The sequence below is a fragment of the Staurois parvus genome, unplaced genomic scaffold (assembly GCF_062004578.1).
Source record: "Staurois parvus isolate SC_StPar_1 unplaced genomic scaffold, SC_StPar_1.0 ptg000081l, whole genome shotgun sequence".
Taxonomy (NCBI): Eukaryota; Metazoa; Chordata; class Amphibia; order Anura; family Ranidae; genus Staurois; species Staurois parvus.
This window is the reverse complement of record NW_028317877.1, coordinates 7,737,630-7,762,820: the sequence shown is the minus strand read 5'-3', so window position 1 is coordinate 7,762,820 and position 25,191 is coordinate 7,737,630. Positions and strand designations below refer to the sequence as shown.

Sequence of the window (25,191 nt, the reverse complement as noted above, 5' to 3'; positions counted from 1 at the left end):
CCTCCTGAGTCCTCTCCCTGAGTTACTTACTTAGTATCGAAAATAAAATAAGAAATATGTTTTTTGCAATCACATTACTAATTGCATATTGTATTTGTTTGTAGACTAAATACCGAAATTTGTACTTAAAACAATTTTTTTTTACTTTTGGAAATGCCTGCTTTTAAAATACTTGGCTGTGCCAGTAAAATTTGGGTGTTGTGTCAGTGAAGTTCAATCTGGTAGGTTGGCAACACTCCTAGGGGTTTTGCGACACACCAACACACACTGTGCTATTTTTGGAGCTGCTTTGGCACTTAGGTGTCTCTTAAATTCTAGTTTACAAAGAAAGTCTCCTGCATCTTGGATACTGGAACACAAGGAGCATGGGGGAAATCTAGACACTATCTTCAAAAAGTGACCTAAAGTCTCAAATTCCTTAGGAAAAAAGACTTGGTTCTCAGTTTTCAGAATAATATTATGAATAAACACCCAAGCTGAGTACATAACATAAAAAATATATATAAATTAAAAGAATACAACTGAAATTCACAAAAATGTGACTTCTACAAATACATAAAAAATATAAAGTGGATTTATGTTTACACTTCCAGTAAGTACATTAAATACCAAAACGAAGGGTAAGAGAAGAGATCTGTAAACTAGTGTATATGAAAGGGAGGGAAATAAGATTGCTACTGATCCTAATATGCCCTGCGTTCTACATAAAGTGCAGCTTTTCTTCATAAGGGACCAGGCGGAGGCAGACCTGGAAGAGCTAAATTTCACAGATTCCCAAAGTGTGACACAGAGCATCATATGCTGCACTCCTTGCCAGGCTTGTCCTCCTTCCTCTCCTTACAGATGCTATGTAGCCTAGCTGTTATCTGGTATTGCTGTATATGTGTATCTCAATATGTATTTGTCAAGCACTGCCATTACTGCATAAAGCTGAGGAAGAACACAAATCTCAGTGCTGCTGTTGGGGCCTTAATAAGCAGAATGGAAGAAGACAAGGTCATTTTGTGGATGTTGGAGAGGAGGATAGAGATGTTCTCTAAGCTGCCTATTGGGGATAACAATGAATCCACTCTATGTCTGACAGAAATGCCAGCAGTGACCATGAAGATACTGAATTGTGATGATGGGAAAGAAAGATCAATCCAACTATAACCTCTAATTTAGGAAGGCTTGTCTTTTTATTATATGTAAAACTAAATAAGAAGATAATAAGAATTTTGACTGGATGCTATTTGTAACCACGTCAATTTCCTACTCATTTTCTCTTGGCTCTTAGCTTCTAAGAGTGCATAACAGTGCCACATAACAGAGCCATGATGTTGTATGTACCTCTTAAACTTGAACTGAACTCAAAAATTAAGATTTACTATAATAGAAAAGCAGGAAGTCATACACTGATGACATCAGTTTACATCCAACTTTATTAAAACTGGAAATAGCACACTTCTGCCATGCCCAAAACCACCCTCCCTAACATTTTATTCAGTACAGGCTTGATCACAGAGTAAATGTTATTGATCTCACTATTGTGCTGCTCGATATTCTCCTTGCTGGAGGCTCGTAAATGAGGTAGCAAAAGTCCACCCTCTACTAAGACGGCCACCTCCAAAAGCGAGACCATAGGCAATGCTGGTGACTATTTCTTAGCCTCTTGTCTGCCTACTTTGGGCACAGCTTGCAGAGTTTAGTTCATCTTTAACCACTTGCCTACTGGGCACTTCTACCCCCTTCCTGCCCAGGCCAATTTTCAGCTTTCAGCGCTGTCACACTTTGAATGACAATTGCGTGGTCTTGCAACATTGTACCCATATGAAATTTTTATAATTTTTTTCTCACAAATAGAGCTTTCTTTTGGTGGTATTTACTTGCCGCTGGGGGTTTTTTTTTTGCGCTATAAACAAAAAAAGAGCAAAAAATTTGAAAAAAAAAAAAAAAGATTTCTTTGTTTCTATTATAAAATTTTGCAAACAGGTAATTTTTCTCCTTTACTGATGTGCGTTGATGAGGCTGCACTGATAGGCAGCACTGATGGGCCCTGATAGGCAGCACTGATGGGCACTGATAGGCAGCACTGAAGGGCACTGATAGGCAGTACTAATGAGGTGGCACGGATAGGCGGCACTGATAGGTGGAACTGATAGGCGGCACTGATGATGGGTACTTATAGTCAGCAGTGATAGGCGGCACTGACTGGCGGCACTGCTTGGCACTGACTGGCGCCACTGTTGGGCACTGACTGGCGCAACTGCTGGGCACTGACTGGCAGCACTGCACTGATGGGTGGCACTGATGGGCACAGGTGGGTGGCACAGGTGGGTGGCACTGATGGGCAGAGGTGGGTGGCACTGATGGGCACAAGGGGGTGGCACTGATGGGCAGAGTTGGGTGACACAGGTGGGTGGCACTGATGGGCACATGTAGGTGGCACTGCTTGGCACTGGTGGGTGGCACCGCTGGGCACTTGTGGGCGCCACTGCTGGGCACAGGTGGGAGGAACTGGTGGGTGGCACTGCTGGGCACCGATCATCAGGGCACTGATCATCAGTGCCCTGATGATCGGTGCCGATCCCTGCTCTGACAACTGCTGGTTCTCGGCAGTACTTTCCCCACGTTCTGACAGCGTGAGGAAAGTGCAGCCGAGAAGCTGCAATTGCATTTCCATGTGATCAGCGTGTCACGGCTGATCACGTGGTAAAAGCTGCTGTGATTGGCCTTTTACCACATCACGTGATCAGCTGTGTCCGCACAGAGATCCCAGGGGGCGCGCAGGAGACAGCGTTCTGGGAGGACGTCATATGACGCCCTCCCAGAACTGGCCGGCCGCAGTGTAGCCGTCATTCGGCTATCTGCGGTCGGCAACTGGTTAAAGTGGTATTAAAACTGAAAAGAATAATGTATTACATTGCAGCTTACCAATTCCTAGAGGTGCTGGCTGCGTACCTTTTCTTCTTTTAGGCTTTATTTTAAATTATTTTCTCTGGTTATCCTGCCAAAATGTTGCAGTATCTGCTTAAAAATTGTTAACTAAAGTTCTGCTTTAATTTATTGGTCAAGTCTATCTAAATCTTCTAGTGCATTTACCACTCTTTCCAGACTGACAATGCAATCCTGCTATCCAATGGTGTCTCTGTTGCTCCTCCATCCAGAGTGGAGACATCCTAAAACATGTAGAGTGTTACTGGCTGGATCACCAGATGAAAATAAAAGGAAAAAAATGTTAAAAAAAAAAAAAAAAAAGGAATGCTTTCACCGCACTTAAGGATTGGTTCACCATAATATATTACATTTTTGCCTGTGGGTTTAATACTGCTTTAACAACATTGCTCCCTTATCTGACATTTTGATGAATTTTCAGGTGTTGGGATACCCTCACTATCAACCTAACATGTCAGGTTCATACAATACAATTAAATAAGGTAAACAATGGGGTAAATGTAGAAAATGACACTGTAAATGTAAACAGTTCTAATAACTTAAGAGTAAATATTAATATTCTTGCATAAATCCCACCATGATTTGTTCCCACTTAAGGTTTTCATATATGCACATGACCAACTGCAATTTAAACTCATGGATCCCACCATTCATTTACCCAGTCAAAGGTCAAACACTGCAAACATTTATCCAAGAAAGCAGAGAAACACGTTTTAATAAAAAGATTACCTCGCTGGTTCGGAAAGCAATCCGGTAGCAGAATGGAGACACTTCTTTTTCTCTATTACCTTCAACCTTCTCCCTGCGAATACTGACTGCTACAGGTCCCAAATGCTCATCTATTCCAAAGTAATTTTGATGCTCTAGAAACAAATACATAGTCTGGTTTTATATGCAATCTGCTTGGAAATAAAAAGAACCTGAAAGTTTTAAATTGATGCAACACTGTATCACACTGTTTTAATACATACCAGGTAGGTGAAAGGCTATGTAGTGTAATACAAGACACCCATTCAGCAGAGGATAGAGATAATGTTCAATACCAAAAAATAAAAATGTTGCTTTATCGGGTAAATATTAGATATTGCATATGAATATATTTTTAATTTACCAATTGCAGCCAACAAGATGAGCACAATGCAGGAGGTTCATAAAGGCTCCCTGTGCAACTCTATTGCTAAAAACTAGACCTGAATATCAGTCAACTCCACAGGTTTTCCTAGCAGTGATGTAAATTCCCCCAGGAAGGCAAAAAACTTGCAAATACAGTTGGGATTTCTTATCACAGCACCCAGTTTGCTTTGCAAACCAAGTGTTGTGAATATATTCTATAAGAAAGTTTTTTTTTGAAAAATAAAGTCATTATACGAAGAATTACAAAAATAATATAACACATCGAATTTGCAAACATCTATAAAGAAATGCAATAAAAAAAAAAAAGAACTAAAGCATTGCAGTTTCCCTTGGGGGCACTTAAATCCTAATTACAGACTGAAAATATTTCCCACCATTGAAGATCTTGCCTCCTGATTTCTAAGGAAGAGCTTCCACCATTAGTAAATAATAATACTTTATTCCCAAGTAATGGAATAAAGGAAATAATAGTGTATCAGAGTTGTTCTTTCTCCCTTATAAGCTTAATGTTTTTTTAAACTTTCGTTTGTGATTTTTATCTTTTGAAGTTTGATGTTATTAACAATTGATGTCTGAAAATGTAAATACAATGTATATAAAATGTCTACACACCCTTGTTAAAATGTCAGGTTTCTGTGATGTTAACAAAATGAGGCAAAGATAAATAATCACAGAACTTTTTCCACCTTTAATATGACCTATAAACTGTACAACTCAATTGAAAAGCAAACTGAAATCTTTTAGGGGGGAGAGTAAACATAAAAAAACTAAAATAATATGGTTGCATAAGTGTGCACACCCTCTTATAACTGGGGATGTAGCTGTGTTCAGAATTAAGCAATCAAATTCAAAATCATGTTAAATAGGATGACATACTTATCATTTCCAGTGCCTCTGATTAACCCCAAATAAAGTTCAGCTGTTCTAGTAGGCCTTTCCTTACATTTTCTTAGTTATATCCTACAGCAAAAGCCATGGTCTGCAGAGAGCTTCCAAAGCATCAGAGGGATCTCATTGTTAAACGGCATCAGTCAGGAGAAGGGTACAAAAGAATTTCCGAGGCATTAGATATACCATGGAACACAGTAAAGACAGTCATCATCAAGTGGAGAAAATATGGCACAACAGTGACATTACCAAGAACTGGACGCCTCTCAAACTGAAAAAAAGATAAGAAGAAAAGTGGTCTGGGAGGCTGCCAAGAGGCCTACAGCAACATTAAAGGAGCTGCAGGAATATTTGGCAAGTACTGGCGGTGTGATACATGTGATAATAAGAACGTATTCTTCATATGTCTGGGCTATAGGGTAGAGTGGCAAGACAGAAGCCTTTCCTACGAAGAAAAACATCCAAGCCCGGATAAATTTTGCAAAAACACATCTGAAGTCTCCCAAAAAGCATGTGGGTAAATGTGTTATGGTCTGATGAGACCAAGGTTGAACTTTTTTCCATAATTCCAAAAGATATGTTTGCCGCAAAAACAACACTGCACATCACCAAAAGAACACCATACCCACAGTGAAGCATGGTGGTGGCAGCATTATGGGGCTGTTTTTCTTCAGCTAGAACTGGGGCCTTAGTCAAGGTAGAGGGAATTATGAACAGTTCCAAATACCAGTCAATATTGGCACAAAACCTTCAGGCTTCTGCTAGAAAGCTGAACATGAAGATGAACTTCATCTTTCAGCATGACAACAACCCAAAGAATACATCCAGATCAGCAAAGGAATGGCTTCACCAAAAGGAGATTAAAGTTTTTTAATGGCCCAGCCAGAGCTCAGACCTGAATCCAATCCAAAATCCGTGGGGTGATCAGAAGAGGGCTGTGCAGGGGAGAGTTTGGAGAGTTTTTGTAAGGAAGAGTTGGCAAATATTGGCAAGTCAAAATGTGCCATGCTGATAGACTCATACCCAAAAAGACTGAGTGCTAGAATAAAATCAAAAGGTGTAACAAAGTATTAGCTTAAGGGAGTGTACACTCATGCAACTTATTTTAGTTTTCATTTTTGCTTCCTCCCACCTAAAAGATTTCAGTATATTGTTCAAGTTGTAAAGTTTATAGGTTACATTAACCCTGGGTTCACACTGATGTGGTGCAGAATTCGCAGCATTTTCTGTGTGAATTCCGCACCGCATCAGAATCGCACCCCATTCATGCGTACCAATGCGGGCGTGTATGTTAAGTTAACAGCACCCTGAAATCGGTCCGCAAAATGCAGTGCGATGTGCAGAATCAAATCACATAGGTGTGAATACCCATGCGATCCGATTCTAGTGCAGACCCAAAAAAGAGCCCTGCACCTTTTTGGTACGATTTGAGCCATACATAATGTATGGCTTAAATCGCACTGTACACAATTCGCATGTGATTTGCACAGGACTGCGGTGCAGTTCCTGTGCGAATCACACGCAATGTACTGCACGAGTGTGAACCTAGCCTAAAGGTGGAAAAAGTTCTAAAATGATTTATCTTTGTCTCATTTTTTTACATCACAGAAACCTGACATTTTAACAGGGGTGTGAAGACTTTTTATATCCACTGTATAGCTGAGGGCTGAGTGGAATTAACTGATTTTTATTTGTAGTTTTCAGTTTTATAAAAACTGTTTTCTCAAGAGTTTTGCGATTTACTAGATGGGTATTGTGGCTGACATTGCTGTCTAATCATGGCTGGAATGAAGGATGCAAACAATTCCCTCCCCTCCCCTTTATTCCTGACCACTCCCCCTCTCCTACCTCTTCTCTTCCCCCCTTATTCAACTTTGCTCCTATTCATTTCTTCTTTTTTCCCCTTTTCTTTGCCCTATTTTCATTTACTTTTCTATTTGTTTCTCATTCTCATGGTCCTGATATAAATATCCTACTAGACTGTCTCCATCATTCCTTGTCAATAATAGAACGTACACTAGAAAGTACAGTATCTTTCTATTTCTCTTCTTTATGTCTACGCAAAATTAACAAAAAATATATTCAGTATATCATAGCAATACATGCACATTTCCCCATATTTTTTAATCTCTTTGAAAACACTACAAGACCAAACAAATATCTGCTAAATTTGTTAGATTCCAATAGGCTCCTAAATTCTTGATCCTTCGGTTTGTGTTGCCTTAAAATCCCAAGTAGTGTCATGAGTCCTACCCAGTTCACCTTTGCTGGGCTGGGTGATCTCCCTCCCTTATGTTATGAAGATAAGCAGAGGAGGTGTTTTGTAGTTCAGCTAAAGAGAACTTTGTGGGACGAACAACACTGCTTGGGAACTTCACGGCAGCAACAGTACTGTGCTGTCAGGTCAAACAGGAAGCTGGGAGCTCACTGGATTTCCAGCAGGATTAACTGGTATTTTTCTGCACTTTTGAAGAAAAAAACATCGGAAAATGTGCAGGTATTGCAGACTTGTACTGCCTGCGTTTATATTTTGCCAGCCAAACACTTAAACTCCATTAATCTGAGAATGAAGACATGAGATAACTTTTGTCATTTCATTTAGCATACTCTAAGTGTTTATACATTCCTGTTTCGATATGATGAATGTAGAATACATGTTATGCATCATAATCAGTAAAGCAAACAGCATTACTAAATTGTTCTCATTTGACATGTTAGTAAGCAGCTTTGTGCTACACAAGTTCTACAGTACATCTTTATACAGTAACTGGAATTAGAGTGTATCTGTGTCCGCTGTGGTATTTGAATGCTGAAAAACGCCACTCTACTGATAGCTTATATCAAATTCACATTAGGGTTCATTCAGACCAGCAACGCTGGGCTGTGTCAAGGAATGCTGTCCCAATATAAGACCAAGGCTAATGGTCTTATTTCTTACTGTTTCAGTTTGCAGAGCATTGGTGTATGCTGAAAAAAATGACGTGTTGTATATTTGTGGGACACTTGCAATGTTTCAAAAAAACAAAAGTTAAAAAATAAACATATTGCAGCATGTGTAAAAATACATTGCAGGGCAATTTCAAAAAGCATGCCAATGCTTGTGTGTTATTAGCTGTAACAAAAAACAAAAACAAGAGCGCACCAATGTTGCGCATTACCTCACTGAGTAAAGGGTGAATTTATTGAATTGAGATATATACTCACAAAAGTACTCACAAAAGTACTCACAAAAGTAGCAAATTATAAAAACATATACAGTTGTGTCCAAAATTATTCAACCCCCAATGCTGTAAAGGGGTTTAGGGACTATAGTGTACATTTGGAATTGTATTCAGAATCAAATCCTACAAGGACGTTGTAACTACCCAAATGCAACTAAAATGACATCAATTGTTTATGTAATACAGTAGTAAATGGTTCTTATGTGGTTTCTTCATTGCCACAATTATTCAACCCCTTAAAGACTACCACTCTGAAGAACAGAGGTTCATACAGGTGCTTTCCATCAGGTATTGAAAACACCTGTGGATGTCACCGAGCAGCAATCAAGCATAATAAGCACCAATTAGGCAGCTTTAAAATGACTGTGATACTCAGCTCCTTCTAGACATTTACTGGTGTGGTTACAAACATGGTGAAGGCAAGAGAATGGTCCAGGAAGACAAGAGAAGAGGTGATTTCTCTTCACAGGAAGGGCAATGGCTATAAGAAGATTGCAAAGATGTTAAACATACCAAGAGACACCTTAGGAAGCATCATTCGCAAATTCAAGGCAAAGGGCACTGTTGAAACGCTACCTGGTCGTGGCAGAAAGAAGATGCTGACTTCGACTGCTGTGCGCTACCTGAAGCGTAGAGTGGAGAGAAGTCCCCGTGTGACTGCTGAGGAACTGAGAAAAGATTTGTCAGATGTGGGTACAGAAGTTTCAGCCCAGACAATAAGACGCACACTGCGTAATGAAGGCCTCCGTGCCAGAACTCCCAGGCGTACCCCCTTGCTGTCTCCAAAGAATAAGAAGAGTCGACTGCAGTATGCCAAAAGCCATGTGGACAAACCACAAAAGTTGTGGGATAGTGTTCTGTGGACTGATGAAACAAAATTAGAACTGTTTGGGCCCATGGATCAACGCTATGTTTGGAGGAGGAAGAACAAGGCCTATGATGAAAAGAACACCTTGCCTACTGTGAAGCATGGTGGAGGGTCAATCATGCTTTGGGGCTGTTTTGCTTCTGCAGGTACAGGGAAGCTTCAGCGTGTGCAAGGTACCATGAATTCTCTTCAGTACCAGGAGATATTGGATGGAAACGTGATGCAGTCCGTCACACACCTGAGGCTTGGGAGACGTTGGACCTTTCAACAGGACAATGATCCCAAGCATACCTCCAAGTCCACTAGAGCATGGTTGCAGAGGAAAGGCTGGAACATTTTGGAGTGGCCATCGCAGTCACCAGACTTAAATCCGATTGAGAACCTCTGGTGGGACTTAAAGAAAGCAGTTGCAGTGCGCAAGCCTAAGAATGTGACTGAACTGGAGGCCTTTGCCCATGAAGAATGGGCGAAGATACCCGTAGATCGCTGCAAGACACTTGTGTCAAGCTATGCTTCACGTTTAAAAGCTGTTATAACTGTAAAAGGATGCTGTACTAAGTACTAAGATTGAATGTCACTTGGGGGTTGAATAAAACTGATAATGCTGTGAGCACAGAAAAGACATTTGTGGTTATTTCATTATAACTGTTATGTTATATTTGTCTGACCTACAAGTGCCTCTTTAATGTAAATGTAAGCAAGATGACTGAATGATCAAAAGCAATGTCAAACTGGCCAAAACACTCAATTTCAGTGGGGGTTGAATAATTTTGGACACAACTGTAAATCCAACATCAGCGCACTGGAATAGCAGACACATGCGGGTCCCATTAAGAGGGGAGACTCTCAGGATAAAGTTGACGTGTTTCGAAGGGGGATCCCTTCTTCCTCAGAGCTCTTTTGTTTTTTGTTACAGCTGATATTGGGCTCCCCAGCCTTGTGTTAGAACTGCACAACCTTTGATCAGCTATTGGATGAACTTTCAGTTATGGTTCAACCCGCTGAATTTTGATCTTGGCAGGAGGTTTTGTTTCTGTTTCTGCTTGTGTGTTAGTCACACACCAACGTATCCACTACGGTGAAAACAAGAGCACATTTTGTCTGTTAAAATACATGCATGCAATGGATGATGCATTTTATTGAGCCAGGAATCCATTGCTGGTGTTTTTCGGCATGGGTTTCCATTGCCGAGAACGACTGGTTACTCAGACTACTCTGGGGAAATAAAATATATATATCCCTAAAATTACCCCCAAACCTCCCTCTAACCCCTAAGGCAGGGGTATGAAACTGGCGGCCATCCAGCTGTTGCGAAACCAAAAGTCCCTTCATGTCTTTGCCTTTCCGAGTCATGTTTGTAACTGTCAATCTTGCAATGCCTCATGTGCCAGTATTAATTTTTTATTTTTTTTCCCTTTTCATCATGAACCTAGAAATGTATCACGTCAAGGCAATAGAATAGCTATGCACGCGGGTCAGAGAGAGGTAGAGTTCTATAGTCCACCTGGCAGGGCTGACTATGCTGGTTGGGATTTAAATGCAACAAAGGCACAGTGTTTCAGCCCAAACAATAAGTTTAAGTTGAAATAAACTCTCTCAATCAACATTAAATATTTGTAATCCTTATGCTGCTAGCATTGGTAAATAGATAGTAAGTTATATTATATTTACTTGGTTTGACTTTTTTTTTTTACATTTCTTCAGATGGAGATGGATTCCAGTAAGTAAATGTTATATGAATCATCTGCCCTTATACAAAATGGCCACTGCTAGAAATGCTAGGGGGATATTTTTCAAAGTGAGTTATCTGCCATGGAGACATGGGTGGATGGGTGAGTTTGCTTTGAATATTAGAAATTAATAAAATAGTGTTTTTTAGGTGTGTGGTGCTCAGATACAGTTTAGTTCCTTTTTTAGAGCACACTGGATTTCTGAAAGATCAAGGGGTATTTTCCTGTATGTGCAGCAAACAAGGGTGAATGTACAGAAAACAAGGGTGAATGTGAATGCATTCCAGAGATTACTGAATATAATTTTATTTGTGTCCTGATCACCCAACATTTTACCCTATGTCAGATGAAGTAGCAAAAAGTTGTGTTTGTATTAAGAATTACTTGAATTTGCCAGTTTTTTCCTTATGATAGTTCATTCTCACATATTTCTATCCTGCAAGGTTCCCTTTAACTTACAAACAAGACAAAACAAATGTACAAACAGGATATGCCCACTTAGTATATTTTTAGTTTAATACAAGCAACAGAAGTTGAAAACTTCAGTACGTTTTGTTTCCTGACACATTATGGATTGCCATTGGGATTTATTTTTTTGCATAGTTTATACAGACTGCAATAGCAATGCATACAAGCTTTTGAAATTATAGTAGGTAAAACCTTTTGTGGATCACTTTCCACTAAACAAAACATCAAAAAACAAAATGTAGAGGGACACGAAATTCTTGCATTCTGCCAGGCTTCACTCCGTTTAGAAGCTCAGTAAAAAGGTTGTGCCCAGAATAGGAAACGAGGGAAAATATCTCTCTAACAGCAACATGCGCATGCGTAAAAATGCTTTTTATATGTTAAGCAGGACAATACTAGATGACCTATGTCAGCTTTTCACTGTTGTTTGCTTTCCTGTTGCAGAGGCTTTCTACTTCTTGATCTGCAAAATGTTGTCCTCAGAACAGAAAGTGAGGCAAAATCTCTCTAATGGAGCCCTGCATGGCAGTAAAACCTGATAAGGATTGTAACCTTTCCCATTATATCCAAAACTAAAAAAATAAGTTAACCCCTTCCCACTCAGTCCCAGCGGTCCTTTAATAGGGTGTTCACACCCAGGAAGGTTGGGAAGGACTGGATAATCACGTGATTACTGTAATTGGCTGTCACAGTGGTCAGATGATTAGCAGCCTGTATAGACATTTGGTCACTCTGCTAGGAGCATGCTTTCAGCACAAAAAGCTCTGCCACCCATGGACACATATGTGTGGCGTGTGGGTTTTAAAGCTCACCATCTTTGCTGCTGCACATATACATTATGTGAGTGGCAAGAGGTTAGATTTATTAAAGTAAAGTAAACAAAGATAGAAATTATCTCAGGACTATACTGTGACGGGAGTCACTTTGGGTGGGGGGCCCATGGAACCCAGATCACTTTGGAGAGGTGGGGAGACCCCTGTCTCAGCTCCCCATATCCCTCTTATGTGTAAGTCACCTTGTGCCTGCTAGGGGTACAGGGTAATTTGTCCTAATATTGGGGTGGGGGGTTGTTGATTGTTTAATACCATGTGGTTGCATCCCATTGTTCGATTGTGTGTCGTGCTTTGGAGCAAACTATTATGGGATGTATGTGTTTGTGTATTGGCTTGGTGGGGGGTGTTTGTCTTCCATTTTCTAATTATTGCTCCCACAGTTGATTTGTTCACACCAAGCTGCTTGCCTATTGCAGATTCAGTCTTCCCAGCCTGGTGCAGGTCTACAATTTTGTTTCTGGTGTCCTTCGACAGCTCTTTGGTCTTCACCATAGTGGAGTTTGGAGTGTGACTGTTTGAGGTTGTGGACAGGTGTCTTTTATACTGATAAGAAGTTCAAACAGGTGCCATTGATACAGGTAATGAGTGCAGGACAGAGGAGCCTCTTAAAGAAGAAGGTACAAGTCTGTGAGAGCCAGAAATCTTGCTTGTTTGTAGGTGAACAAATACTTATTTTCCACCATAATTTGCAAATAAATTCTTTCCAAATCAGCCAATGTGATTGTCTGGATTTTTTTTCTCATTTTGTCTCTCATAGTTGAGGTCTACCTATTATGCCAATTACAGGCCTCTCTCATCTTTTTAAGTGGGAGAACTTGCACAATTGGTGGTTGACTAAATACTTTTTTGCCCCACTGTATATGTAGGGAGTGTTTTACTAGGGGGCAAGGTGGGGGGTGGGCTTCACAGCCGTCCGGAGCAGTGTGCCTGACCTGACAGGAAGAAAGACTGTTTGTAAACAACACAGTCTCCCCATTGGAGATGCTCGGTAATTACTGGCCGTGGTCCGGTAATTGAAAGCCGAGGCTGCGCGTGGCTCGTGTGCGCCCCCTGCCCGGAAATATATATGTGTGATTTTGCGCACCCGTGCTGCTCTGTAACAGTATTTCTGCTATAGGGTGGTCGGGAACCGGTTATAGCTCGTTTAGACCCTGGCAACACACTATGGCTGTCATGGCTGAAATATGATTGGATAAACATACACTATTGGAAGCAGCGAAACCAAGAGAGAAGGTAAGAACTGAAGAGAATAGACCATTGGGAATACCACATTCATGGAAAAAATATAATAAAACTGAAGTCAATGATTCTGATAGTTTAGACAATATTTAGGCCAGCAGAGAAGGTCTTGCTGGCCCTGATGGCCCATTGTCTCTATTGCAGAGTTTCTTCTGCCCAGATATGGGATAAGTCACTTGGTAAAGCAGTTCCTGTTAATAAATCAAGGCAAGCAGAGTCAATGTGTATAGAAGTGGTGACAAACTAAAGACACTGACATAAACTTGGATGAAACATCACCTGCTCAGCAGGTCGCTGAAATAAGTATGAATGACTTTGATGCAAGTCATGCAGTGATGATAGTAAAGGAATCCTCATGGGATCAGTAGGTAATTGATATAGCGTTGTTGTATCCTTAGTGTGAAGTGCTGTGTCGTACAGGTATGAGTGGAATGCAATGCCCTTAATTTCCCATTAAGAGGAAATTTTGAGAGGTAATTGTTAAAATGTTAAAAACATTTGATTTATAAACTGAATACTCTGTATCCTAATAAGTTAAATGTGGAATTAGATCTCCAAGTTTTTCTGCAAAACTAATAAAATTGGGATCTTATGGATTTTAACCGGCCCCAGGAAATTTCCTTCAGTAGTCCAATACCTTGTATGCTAGTATTGCATATTTCCTTTTCCTTTGTTCACCCAAAGATTATTATTTTATTTACCCTCTGATTCACCTAGCAGTGTGTGGAATGATTGTACTGACCGTTTTTAATAAAATACCAATGGGTATGTTAGCAGCATATGATTGACGGGGTTGCCTGCTATAAATGATCGTGCTAACTTGTCTCCCATTGGTCCTGACGAAGTTGAGTAAGATACACCCATTGGTGAAACGCGTTGATGTGAGTGACATCACGGCTGGCAGTCTTGACCGAGTCTATGCACCTTGTTCAGGGCGGTGACACGAGGAGTCACGGCAACTTTTCAGTGCAGACCACTGATGGACAGCCCCAATACGGTGGCTGCCATACGGACTCCCCTCAAGGAACTGTCCATCCCTGGAAGGGTAACCTCATTTTCACCTGGCTAAGCAGGTGGTGAGTTGTTACACTCCACTCATACCTGGACGACACAGAACTTCACACTAAGGATACAACAACGTTATATCAATTACCTACTGATCCCATGAGGATTCCTTTACTATCATCACTGCATGACTTGCATCAAAGTCATTCAAACTTATTTCAGCGACCTGCTGAGCAGGTGATGTTTCATCCAGGTTGTCGTCAGTGCCTTTAGTTTGTCACCACTTCTACACACATTGACTCTGCTTGCCTTGATTTTTTACCAGGAACTGCTTCACTAAGTGACTTATCCCATATCTAGGCTTGTGATAATTCATATATTGTGATTGATTTGGATTTATATCGTTGCCCATTCAGCATATCATGCATTTTGGCCTAGCCACGATGTCTCTTTTTTATTTTTGTTTTTAGGTTGTACTGTGTATATTGTCTACAGGTGAGGTGATGGCTATTGTGCAGTCTTCATTAAACTATTTGATAGTGCAATTTTGCTAATAAAAGCATTACATTACTATGTGTTTGTGTATTGCCTTGTCCTTTACATAACTGCCTCTTTGTGAACACTCTGTTCACATCGTTCTTTTTTTCTAACTGTTGAGCTAATTTGAAGGCCACACAAAGTTTGGAGGTATTTAGCTATTGACTCTGCAGACAGTTGGCGATTTCTGCAAACTGTGCCCGTTCTGTCATTTTACATGGCCTACCACTTGGTGGCTGAGGTGCAGAGAGCGACCCATTCTTTCACAAATGTTTGTAGAAGCAGTCTGCATTGCCTAGATGCTTGATTTTATACATTTGTGGCCATGGAGGTTATTGGAACACCCAAAAGCAATGGTTTGGAGGGGTGTAGCAATACGTTTGGCAATATAGTGTGTATAAATAGAGCAGTTGATTTACGAAAGGCAAATAGGCTGTTCAATTGCAAGGGAATATTTCCCAGAACTTAGTGAATAAGGTAAAGATCTACTGACTGCGATCATCCAATCATGTGTAAATAAAAAATTCTTTTTTTTTCCTTTTTCCTTGCATCTGAATGGGTATTCTTTCTAAAATGAAATGCTACCACATTTACTAAGCTCTGGAGCAAATTCCCTTGCAAAGTAAACAGTTTATTTGTCTTTAGTAAAGCAACTCCTTTCTGTCTGTCTCTTTCTAACTGAAAATCATTATGGCCCCATATGGTCAAAACAGGAAGGGATTTGGGAGGGCTCCTTCTTCTAATTTATTAATATGTGCGTCTCTGTGTGTGATATGTTTAAATAATTAGCTCTGTAAACATCACAGACCTTTTCTCAATAAATAAGATTAGCCTGGTGACTATAATAAAAAGTGCTCAGAACTTCTTCTGCTAACTGCAAAAGGTGAACAAAAATTTTTTCATGTAATATTCTTTTTTTTACCTGATTTAAAATAAAAAAAAATTTAACACAATTGTGTTTTGTAGCCCTGTACACAATAAAGATAACATATTTATAAAAACTTTAACTAAGCTACATTTAATTTAAGCTAAATCATAATATCCTAGTTGCCCAATGTACATTAAAAATCATAGAATTAAATACACAAAAACACGCCAGCTTATACCATTGTTTCAGAAGACAACCAGTACAACCCATTATCCTTATGGGTTTCCACATTGAATGATTTTATGCACATGGGAGGAAATGCTGGTGTAGGGCAATGAAAATTCACTACCCTATGATATATTTGGATCCATTTCTCCACCTCTAATGACCTCAAGAAGCTCTTATCCCTAGACAATGAATTGGAGGCCACACCGTCTCAACTCTCTTAAAAGACAGAGCAGAGATATCCCAGATGATCAAATCTGATTACCCTGACAGATGACTTATGTAATGCTACCCCCTTGAAAGCTGCTCAATGTTGCAGCATCCTCCTAAGCTCTGCACAGCCAGGCAACACACATTTCCCTCCCTCTTAGATTGTAAGCTCCAATGAGTAGGGCCCTCCTAACCCTCTTGTATTAAACTGTATTGTTGCTGAATTGTCTCCCGTTATATTGTAAAGCACTGAGCAAACTGTTGGCGCTATATAAATCCTGTATAACAATAATAATAATAATTTTGCACACTTTCTCTGAGTCAGTAAAAGAGTCCCTGAGCTTGTTTTTGTTGTTTTTATTAGGGGATTAACAGCTTGGATGGGGTCTAGGGTTATATGGAATGCCCAAGGAATAGTAGAACTTTGAGGACAACTTCTTAGCAACAAAATGTACAAAAATGTGGACAAATATCAGCAACAGTCTTAGTAAGGAGCACTAAGTCCCCTTTGATGAACCTCCTCAGACCCCAGATGAAGCTCTCCTCATCCACCCTGGCAAGGGATTCCAAAATCAACACTGGAGTAGTCCCAGATAAGAACTAGTTTGGTATTTCACCTGACCGCCCTCTCCCTTCTGTGGCCCCAGGGGGTGTAGAAGTACTCACACTGACCTGTCCTGTAGCTTAATGGGTTGACTCTGCTTTCAGGACTTATGCTGGGCTGGCTCCTTCCCTGCTGACAGGCTGTCTCTTCCAAGCAGACTGTAGGGCGGTGTAGATCCTTCTATCCAACTCCATCTGTTGGTAGCATCCCCCTCCGCTGGAGTCCCCTCCCAGGCTCCACACCAGCACCTTCCTTCAATCCATCTTCAACAACTCCCCTGCTGATCAGGCTCTTCCACATTTAAGGGCTTTCCAAACTACCATGCCAGGCCTTCTGCTTGGGGATTGAGCAGGTTACCTCAAACATGCAAATCCAGCCCTCCTCCCCTCTTCTAGAAAGGTCCAGCAGTTTCTAGAAGGGTAGGATGGTTCCAGAAGCCTGTAGCTGTAGAGCCTCCTAGTTTGCCCTGAGATAAATTCACTACCTCACTCCCAGGCTGACTCATCCCAGGCTTCTGGCAAACCACTGTCTAACCAAAAAAACCCCTATATACATAGAGGGTGCTACACTTAGATACCATCTCCTTCGTAGTGACCTTTTTATTTTATTTTTTTTTTGGTCCTCGGAATTGCCCACAACCTAATTTCCCTGCCTTTTTCTTTTCTCTTTTTCTGACCAATAGATAGTCACTCTTTTCTTTATTATCTCCTCTTATTACCCTCTTTCACCATATATTTATAGTGCCATGTGGCCTTATAACACAATCAGCCTGAAAGTACTGTGTTAGCCGCATATTATCTATATGTTAGCCTAATTGTGTAGTATATGTTTCAATTGGTTTTCTCTTATTGGTTAATTGTGATTGGGTCTCATTTTGCGGCCATTGCCTGATCTTGACATGGCATACCTTTCTTTATTATCTTATAGACAATTGAGAAATATCTGCCTCTAAATACACAAAAACAAGTAGTTTCTGTGCTCTAAAAAAATATAAATAATTACGAATGAATTGAAAAGTTTGTTGCATCTCTATCACAAGGATATATATAAAAAAGATGTGACTAAAATGCAGAGATAAATCTAAATGCCAATCAACATTAAATTGTAAATTCTCACGTGCAACAATAATATTCTAACAAATAAATAAAAAAATAAATAGATAAAAAAATGCAGTTTATCTACCAAACCGGATATGTTATTACAAATGCTGGATGAAGCACTAAACCTGTGAGTGAGTTTCTAGTTTGTTTTTAACATTTAATTAAAGAAAACGTTTTGTGGGATGAGTCTGTCCTCTTCTCTGCACTCCCTATGTTGGCCCATTACTGTACATATCTGGTCAGCGATTATAGACATTCTTTTTATTAAGAGGTCATTTATATCTGGAAATGTGTTTGGCAACTGGAGATAACTTTGGAGTGGTAGATTAAACTCAAATGGAAATGCCATTTGGAGCAACTCTATAGCATGTTTTGGTATTTACACTTAATTATGGAGAAGACACTTTATCAATTTTGATGAATGGACTAAGATAAATTGCACTTTTTATCTATCTATTAGAATATTATTGTTACATATGATAATTTACCTATAGTGCACCTATGGTCAAAATATAAAATCATATAATCAATTCCTCAGCGTATTTCAGTTATTACTAGACTACTACTACTATTACTTTGAATTATTTTGACATCTGTAAATTTACATTGTGAAGATCCCCACACATTTTCTTCCTTGAATTCTGAGACGTGTATTCACTATGCCCTATAAATAGGCACCGCTATGTCACACATTTCACAGAGCCTGCCTTCTGAAATACAGAGAAGCTTAGAGGAGTTTCAGGAGGCAGAGCCAGTACAGAAATCACTGTTTTCCAGCAGCAAGGTACCATGAGATATATAGTTTTAGGAAATCAAATGTAAACAGCAGAGCAGAAGCTGCAAAGCAAGCAGGGAATCTAGGAAGTTGTAGAAAGAGATAGCCCGCAGACAGGCAGCACTCACAACATGAAAGGAAATTATCAAAAATATCTAATGTTTGTATTGTTATTACAATGCTGATATTATAAAATGAAACTGCTTACTGTGACCATAAATTTTCTTTAAGATTTGTAGTTTATTTAAAATATCAATTAGTAAATTTTCTTTAAGAAGATTTGAATTTTATTTATAATATTGACTGGTATTTGATATTAATGTATTTATTTATATAGGCACATGTTTTAACACTCATTATATAGGTACCGGTATATCACCTATGCAGGGCCAGGACAAGGCAGGGTCAGGAGGGGCACCTGCCCTTGGCATAGTCTTTTTGAGGCTGGAGGGGGAGCCAGATTGAAAGCTGCACCATGCACTGTTCCACCAAATCACCGCTGTCATAGTGTCCTCTGCTATCAAGGATGTAGACAAGGGGTGCAAATTAACAAATGCCCATTCATTCTCCCTGCTGCCACACTGCTCAGCCTCAGCAACAGAGCTGTTGTCAGTAAAAAATATGCTGGCTGACAGCATCCATCCATCACCTACCCTGTCAGCTCTAGTGGTTGGTTGCTAGGATCAATCAATCAAATGTCCTACCCCCAGACCCCAGCATTCAGAGTAGGAGGAGAATGGAACTTCCTCTTCCAAACCTGCCAGTGCCCCAGCTTCCTCGTGTTCTTCCTTTAGCTGCCTGCTGATGCTGATGCTACAAGAAATGGTTCATGTTGTAAGTGGGATCTCTGGCTAAAAGGCTAAAAGGGAGGGAGTGACCAATCCAAACTCAGAGCTACATTTATGAAGCACCTAGCAACATGGTTCAAAGTACTACATGTACTTTGTCTCATAGGAATCAGAATAGTGGAAAAATAAACATTGATATGTCTCTAATGCAAATGTGTAAAATGCTTACAGATGGACACGGTAATGGGAATACTTTACTTTTTCTGTACTTTTCCTTGCACAACATAAACCCTATATTGACTAAAGATTAGAAGTTCATTTTACAAAGGTATTCCATCTGACTCAAAGTTATGTGAAAGAGAATCCATTTACTAGACAGACCTAGAAAGATCCTAGACACACATGAATGGTATGTCGGTTCTATTTCAAGCCCAAGGAAAGCAATGAAAGCTAATCTGCATGGCTTTACCTCAACCTTAATGATCATCTTCAGTAAATTTAGAAACATAACATACCATTACAAGACACTCTCTCGGATACTCTAAAGTGCTGTAACTAGGGATGTGTGAACCAAGCAAAGTTCAGTTCGTAGGAGATGAGTGAACCCTGACTATAGCTCTAAACTCTCTGAAATCTATGGGAGTCAAAGTTACAGAACAGCATAATGTAGTTCTTTAAAAGTGACATTTTAAAAAAAATGGGAGGGCAGCAAGTGTGTGCCCCCCACCCCCACCTTCCTGAACCATGCCAGACCACAGGTCTTCAACAGGGAGAGAACCTTTCAACTGTTACTGCCACTACAAAATTACAGATTCCCAGCCAGCTGGGATTTGTAAACAAATCAGCCATATCTGGTCAATGACGTCACCCAGCATCCATGGATGGTTTGTTTACAAACATCAGCTGGCCGAGTAACTGTCATTTGCGACAGGAGTAGCAGCATGGAAGCATCCTCGTGTAGGGGGTTGTTGTGGTGGCTGAACAATCATCAGATAGCAGGCCATCGTGGTGGCAGGTCATGATGATTGACAGGGTTTTATCACTGGATGATGTGATAGATGCTAAATTTACATCATTAATCATTCCCTACTCTATCCTAAATTTAAAAAAAGGTTTGGTTTTAAATAGTATTTTTTTTTTCATTTTGAATTCAATGCGGAAAGGTTAGACTAGACTAGGTTAGTAAAGCTTACAGAAGTTCTAGAATTTCACTATTTTTTCTCTAATATACCTTTTTAGAAACATTTTTAGACATTTTTTAATTAAATTGTGAGCATTTACTAAAATTATCCATTTGTGTGATATGCAAATTCCTGTTTTCTTATTTCGTCAGCATATGATTGGATAACCAAAATGTAAATTTACACACTTTAGTGTGTGAAGATTCTAAACCTCTTTAGTAAATCACCTCAAATTTTTCTAGTGATTGTAAATTGAGGAAAAACATATTTGTTTTCTACTTGTAGCTGGGTTCAGGCTGGATCATTCTGCAATTCAGGGACATTTGCTGCACAGACTGAGATTCCATTTCCTCCTATTTAGTATTCAGTGCAGAGTTAACACATCATTTCCTTCTAGCAGAGTGGGAATTGTGTCTGGAAAGCAGAGGATCATGGGATTTGTAGTCATACAGCCTAGTTACATTGTATTCCTCAGCATTATCTGGACTACAAATACCAGAAGTAAGGAAACCAAAGGGGATTCTGGGGAATACTGTATATTCCCTTGCAGAAGCCATGCTAGCTTTTTCCCCTGGAGGACCAGGCCACAGCCCAACCATTCAAAAAGTGCATCCTGCTCGGCAATCTAGCATCACCCAGCACCATGGGATGACCCTCAGCATTCCAGAGACCGTGGTATCGTTTGTAAATCTGGTTGGCCACCGCTGGGCATTCTTGCAGGCATCATTACTCACAGTTTGATCAGTTGTCTGGAGACAAACTGGTACCATTCTGCTCTGCCAGGAGCCTGATCTTCAACAGCGGATTCGGTTGTGACATCTCCCAGGGGTTTGGTGAGCGGGTACAATCATATCTGATACAGTATAGATACTGCATGCAGATACCATTATCCCCCCTCTTTACCTAATTGAAGTCTTCTGTTGGGGAGTACCATCCATTATTTCCCTTCATTGCACCGTGACATCTCTGGGCCCCACCATAAGCTAGCTGAAGACCAAGGATACACTGGCCTTTAGGATTTCTCTATTTAAAGGATTCCATCTACAGAGTGGTCACTGACTGTTTATTATTGTCACTCAGTTATTTTAAGGGGGGAACTCAACCCCAGATTTAACATATTGTGTTGTTATTTTTGGATGTAGCATCAGGGCCTAGAGGGAACTGACTGACCAATAGTCTCCTCTTCCCTTGTTGCTCCTGGGATCATAGACTCATTTGAGGTTTGTTAGCTCTACAATCAGGTTCACTGGTATTGCTGTTTCATTGCATATTGCTATACTTCTGTTTAATGCAAAGCCTCGCAACTTGGGAAAATATGCACAGTTTACAATTTGTCATCTCTGCTGACCTAAAAATCTCTAGTAAAGTACTGTCTTGTAATCCCTATCATTTCTTTTTGGTGTCCTTTGCAATTGTGTTTGCAGTGATTTTATCTAACCATGTGTGCCAGAAGGACTGAGGCTGTTCGCAGAAGAAGGAACCCAAAATTGTCAAGCGGCTCCTGCAGGGGGTAGCGCTACACACTACTGCGTTTTAACCAATGTAATCACGTAATGAAATAGAGATGAAACTCTGCTGCCTTTGGCAGGATTCAATTTGTTAGAAGGCACTATAGAAACATTATATTTATCTCTCTTTTGAATTTGCAATGAAATTTGATAAGGTCTAAATATGTTTACTGCTCTCAAAGTCAATTATAAACACAGAGGAATACAGAACATCTAAGGCAGACATTTTGTTACTACATTTCTGGACTAAAAATGTTTAATGAATTTTAAAGTTGAATAAAATATTAAATCTATATAAATCTAGGTCCTAGTTTCATCTTCATGAACCAAAATTACCCCAACCACCATAATGTCTGATCCACTATGTTCTCCTCCACATGAAAACCAGAAATAGGGGGAAACAAGGAAGGTAAACCCCTTTCCAATCCTTTTTTTCTTGGCTTATTAACTATCTCCTTTAACCCCTTAATAAACTCTACCTCTAACCATCTTCACTGCCAAGCTGATAGACCTGGAAAATTTGTTCTTTTGCAGTTTTACAGTAAGAAAACAGCTCAAATATGGTTTCTTCATAAACTTATCTAATGTACCTACATCACAAGCGCTGCTAAATACAAGCTTTGATAGCAACCTTTAAAAGGATATTCTTGATTATCATATAAAAAGTCCATTTGGCTTTTAAAACAATTCTTGAGCACCAGAAAACACATTTTCCATAATTAAACAAGATTCTTTGATTCCCCTTTAATAATCTCTGCTTAATGCTTTATGTTCTCTCCAATTTTTTGTTAAAATAAAGATATTTTATGATATAATTCTTTAGCATGCCAAGCATAGATCAAAGACATGAATTGATAGACATGAATTGAAATGTGAAATTATAAACAAACCTTTTCCATAAAAGAACCTTCTATAGTAGTATGCTCCAAGATCAATGTACTCTATTATGTATCGCTTCACTTTTTCTCTGTGAATAGGTTGGTTTTCCCTTGGCACTTCAAGAACAGAGACACCTGCATTAGTACAGTGAGAACTGAGTGATGATTCAAAGGAACATGTTTCACCAGTAGTCAAGGCCAGAGAATTTGCCCTTGAAAGAGCAATCTGTCTGTCATTTTCCCCTCCGATCTCATTTCTGAAGTATGGACAGCTCAAAATAATGTCATTGCTTTTACCATCACCTTCATCAGTTTCCAGAGTGGTTTTAGGGTCAGGGTCCTCTTTACTGTCTACGACAGAGTCGCAGCCTGGGGACTGGCTTCCAACTATTGATAACTGTGATGCTGCTGAAGCTCCGGTGGTTATATTTTTTCTTTTTGCAATGTTAGCCTGAGTTTCCATGGCTTCATTGACATCAAACAAAATGCTTTGTACATCATAGTGGGCAAAACTTTTTTCACATGTCCACGGATGTATACTCTTTTCAAAACTACCATCATCAACGTCAAAGGAGCACTTTAAAACATCAGGCTCACTTGCTACACTTCTCTGTTGCTGAAACAGAGCAGGCTCAAAAGACTGTGTTCTCAAATATTTTTTAAATAGCTTGTCTCTTTTTTTCCCAGCCAACAAGGAGCTGTCCAAATAATCCAATTCAGAAATGCTAACAAAGGGACCCCTAGAAATGTGTCCAGCAGTCCGCATACTTTGAGAAACAGCAGGATCGTAGTGGAAAACCTCAGAAAATGTAAATTGTGTCAGATTTGCTTGCTCCACATTTTCCATTCTATAACCTTTAATCATTGCAAACAAGCTGTCTCCATACAAACCCTGCCTGTCTATTGATGATGTACTCCCATATTCTCGATGTAAAGATGCTCCAGTGTTTGGATTAACAGCATTTTGGTCAAGAATATCATCTGTATCAGTATCGCTGATGGTAACATCACTGTTACTTCTTTGTCTTATAGGATGTAGTAGTCCCCTGTGAGGTGAATGGCAAAGGAAATCTCCATTTAAATACTTCATCTGCAATAGTTCTGGATCAAAAGGCTTTTCATCCATATCAGTCTGGTCATTTTTCCCATCTGAACTTTGAGAAATACTCTCATAACTTAATCGAGTTCTGTGTTTTAAAGACATTTTGCTGCACCTTTCTTCTATGGAATCTTTTTTTGGCAGCCATTCAGAAACTCTTGCTCTTACACCCATTTTGGGCATTGCTGGTGTTCCATTGTTCTGTCCATTAGCATCAACTTTCCCCAAGGCATTTACTGTTGAAGAAGGACCCATACTGCTATTTACAGTCTTAAATGTTCTTGTAAAAAAGTCATCTGACTGCATGATGTTAAAAAATCCTGTGATCTTTGCTGTATTTGCCTTTGCTACTCTTGTCCAACAAGAAAGTATTTATGTTTTATTTACATGGTTATTCATTTTCTGACACCCACTTTATTTTTAGAATTTTAGCATGTGAGGATTTTCTGAAATATCTTGAGACATTGCTGAGGAAACTTCCTTTTGTTGGATATGGCACAAAACCTGTTTCAAGAATACAAAAGTAATTCATTATTTGAAAAGAAAACATCATATGCTTATACAATATTCATGTCAAAACATTTTTTTCATTTCTTGACTGAGTGGAGAAAAATAAAACCTCTGCCATTTTTTGTAATACTGTGTCCTCTTTGAGTAGATTGTTCCCCACTTTTTGTCTTAGTGGCACCAGTCACCCTTACAAGAACAGGGAGGAATTTTCATCAAAAGGGTAAATAAGCAATAAAAGCATGACAGACATATTGGTTAGACCAAAAAATGGAAACACTACATAATTTGCAGGTGTGAAAGTGACGATATGTTTTGCATTGAAAGCGCAAGTGAAGGAACACTCTTGTTTCTGCTGTGTGATAAGACACCTAGCTAACAAGTGGGAAGCCTCACTTTCGTCATTCACTGTGTGCGCTGCTAGTATTACAGAGTCATGTCAGAGTTTACTGAGCTTCAAAGAAGGCAAATTGTTGGTGCCCAGTTAGCTGGCACCTCTGTAACTGAAGTTGCTAAATTAGTTACCATGTCGCGAGGTACAGTATCAAAAGGTTATGACGGCATATAGAATTTCCAGAAAAATGTCATCTG

The 25,191-nt window shown here is 39.6% G+C and overlaps 1 protein-coding gene across 2 annotated transcripts in view; it reads right to left on the bottom strand.

Annotated features, from left to right (window-relative positions):
- The window catches only part of SIPA1L2 (signal induced proliferation associated 1 like 2), a 314,324-nt gene that overhangs the window by 221,270 nt on the left and 67,863 nt on the right, over window positions 1–25,191 (bottom strand). For both annotated transcript variants that reach the window (XM_089669771.1, XM_089669772.1), the window contains exons 2-3: window positions 23,007–24,597; window positions 3,664–3,797 (exon numbers count right to left, since the gene is read on the bottom strand). In XM_089669771.1, the coding sequence (XP_089525897.1) occupies window positions 3,664–3,797; window positions 23,007–24,399 (1,527 nt within the window). In that variant the 5' untranslated portion in view covers window positions 24,400–24,597. The remainder of the gene's footprint in view (window positions 1–3,663; window positions 3,798–23,006; window positions 24,598–25,191) is intronic.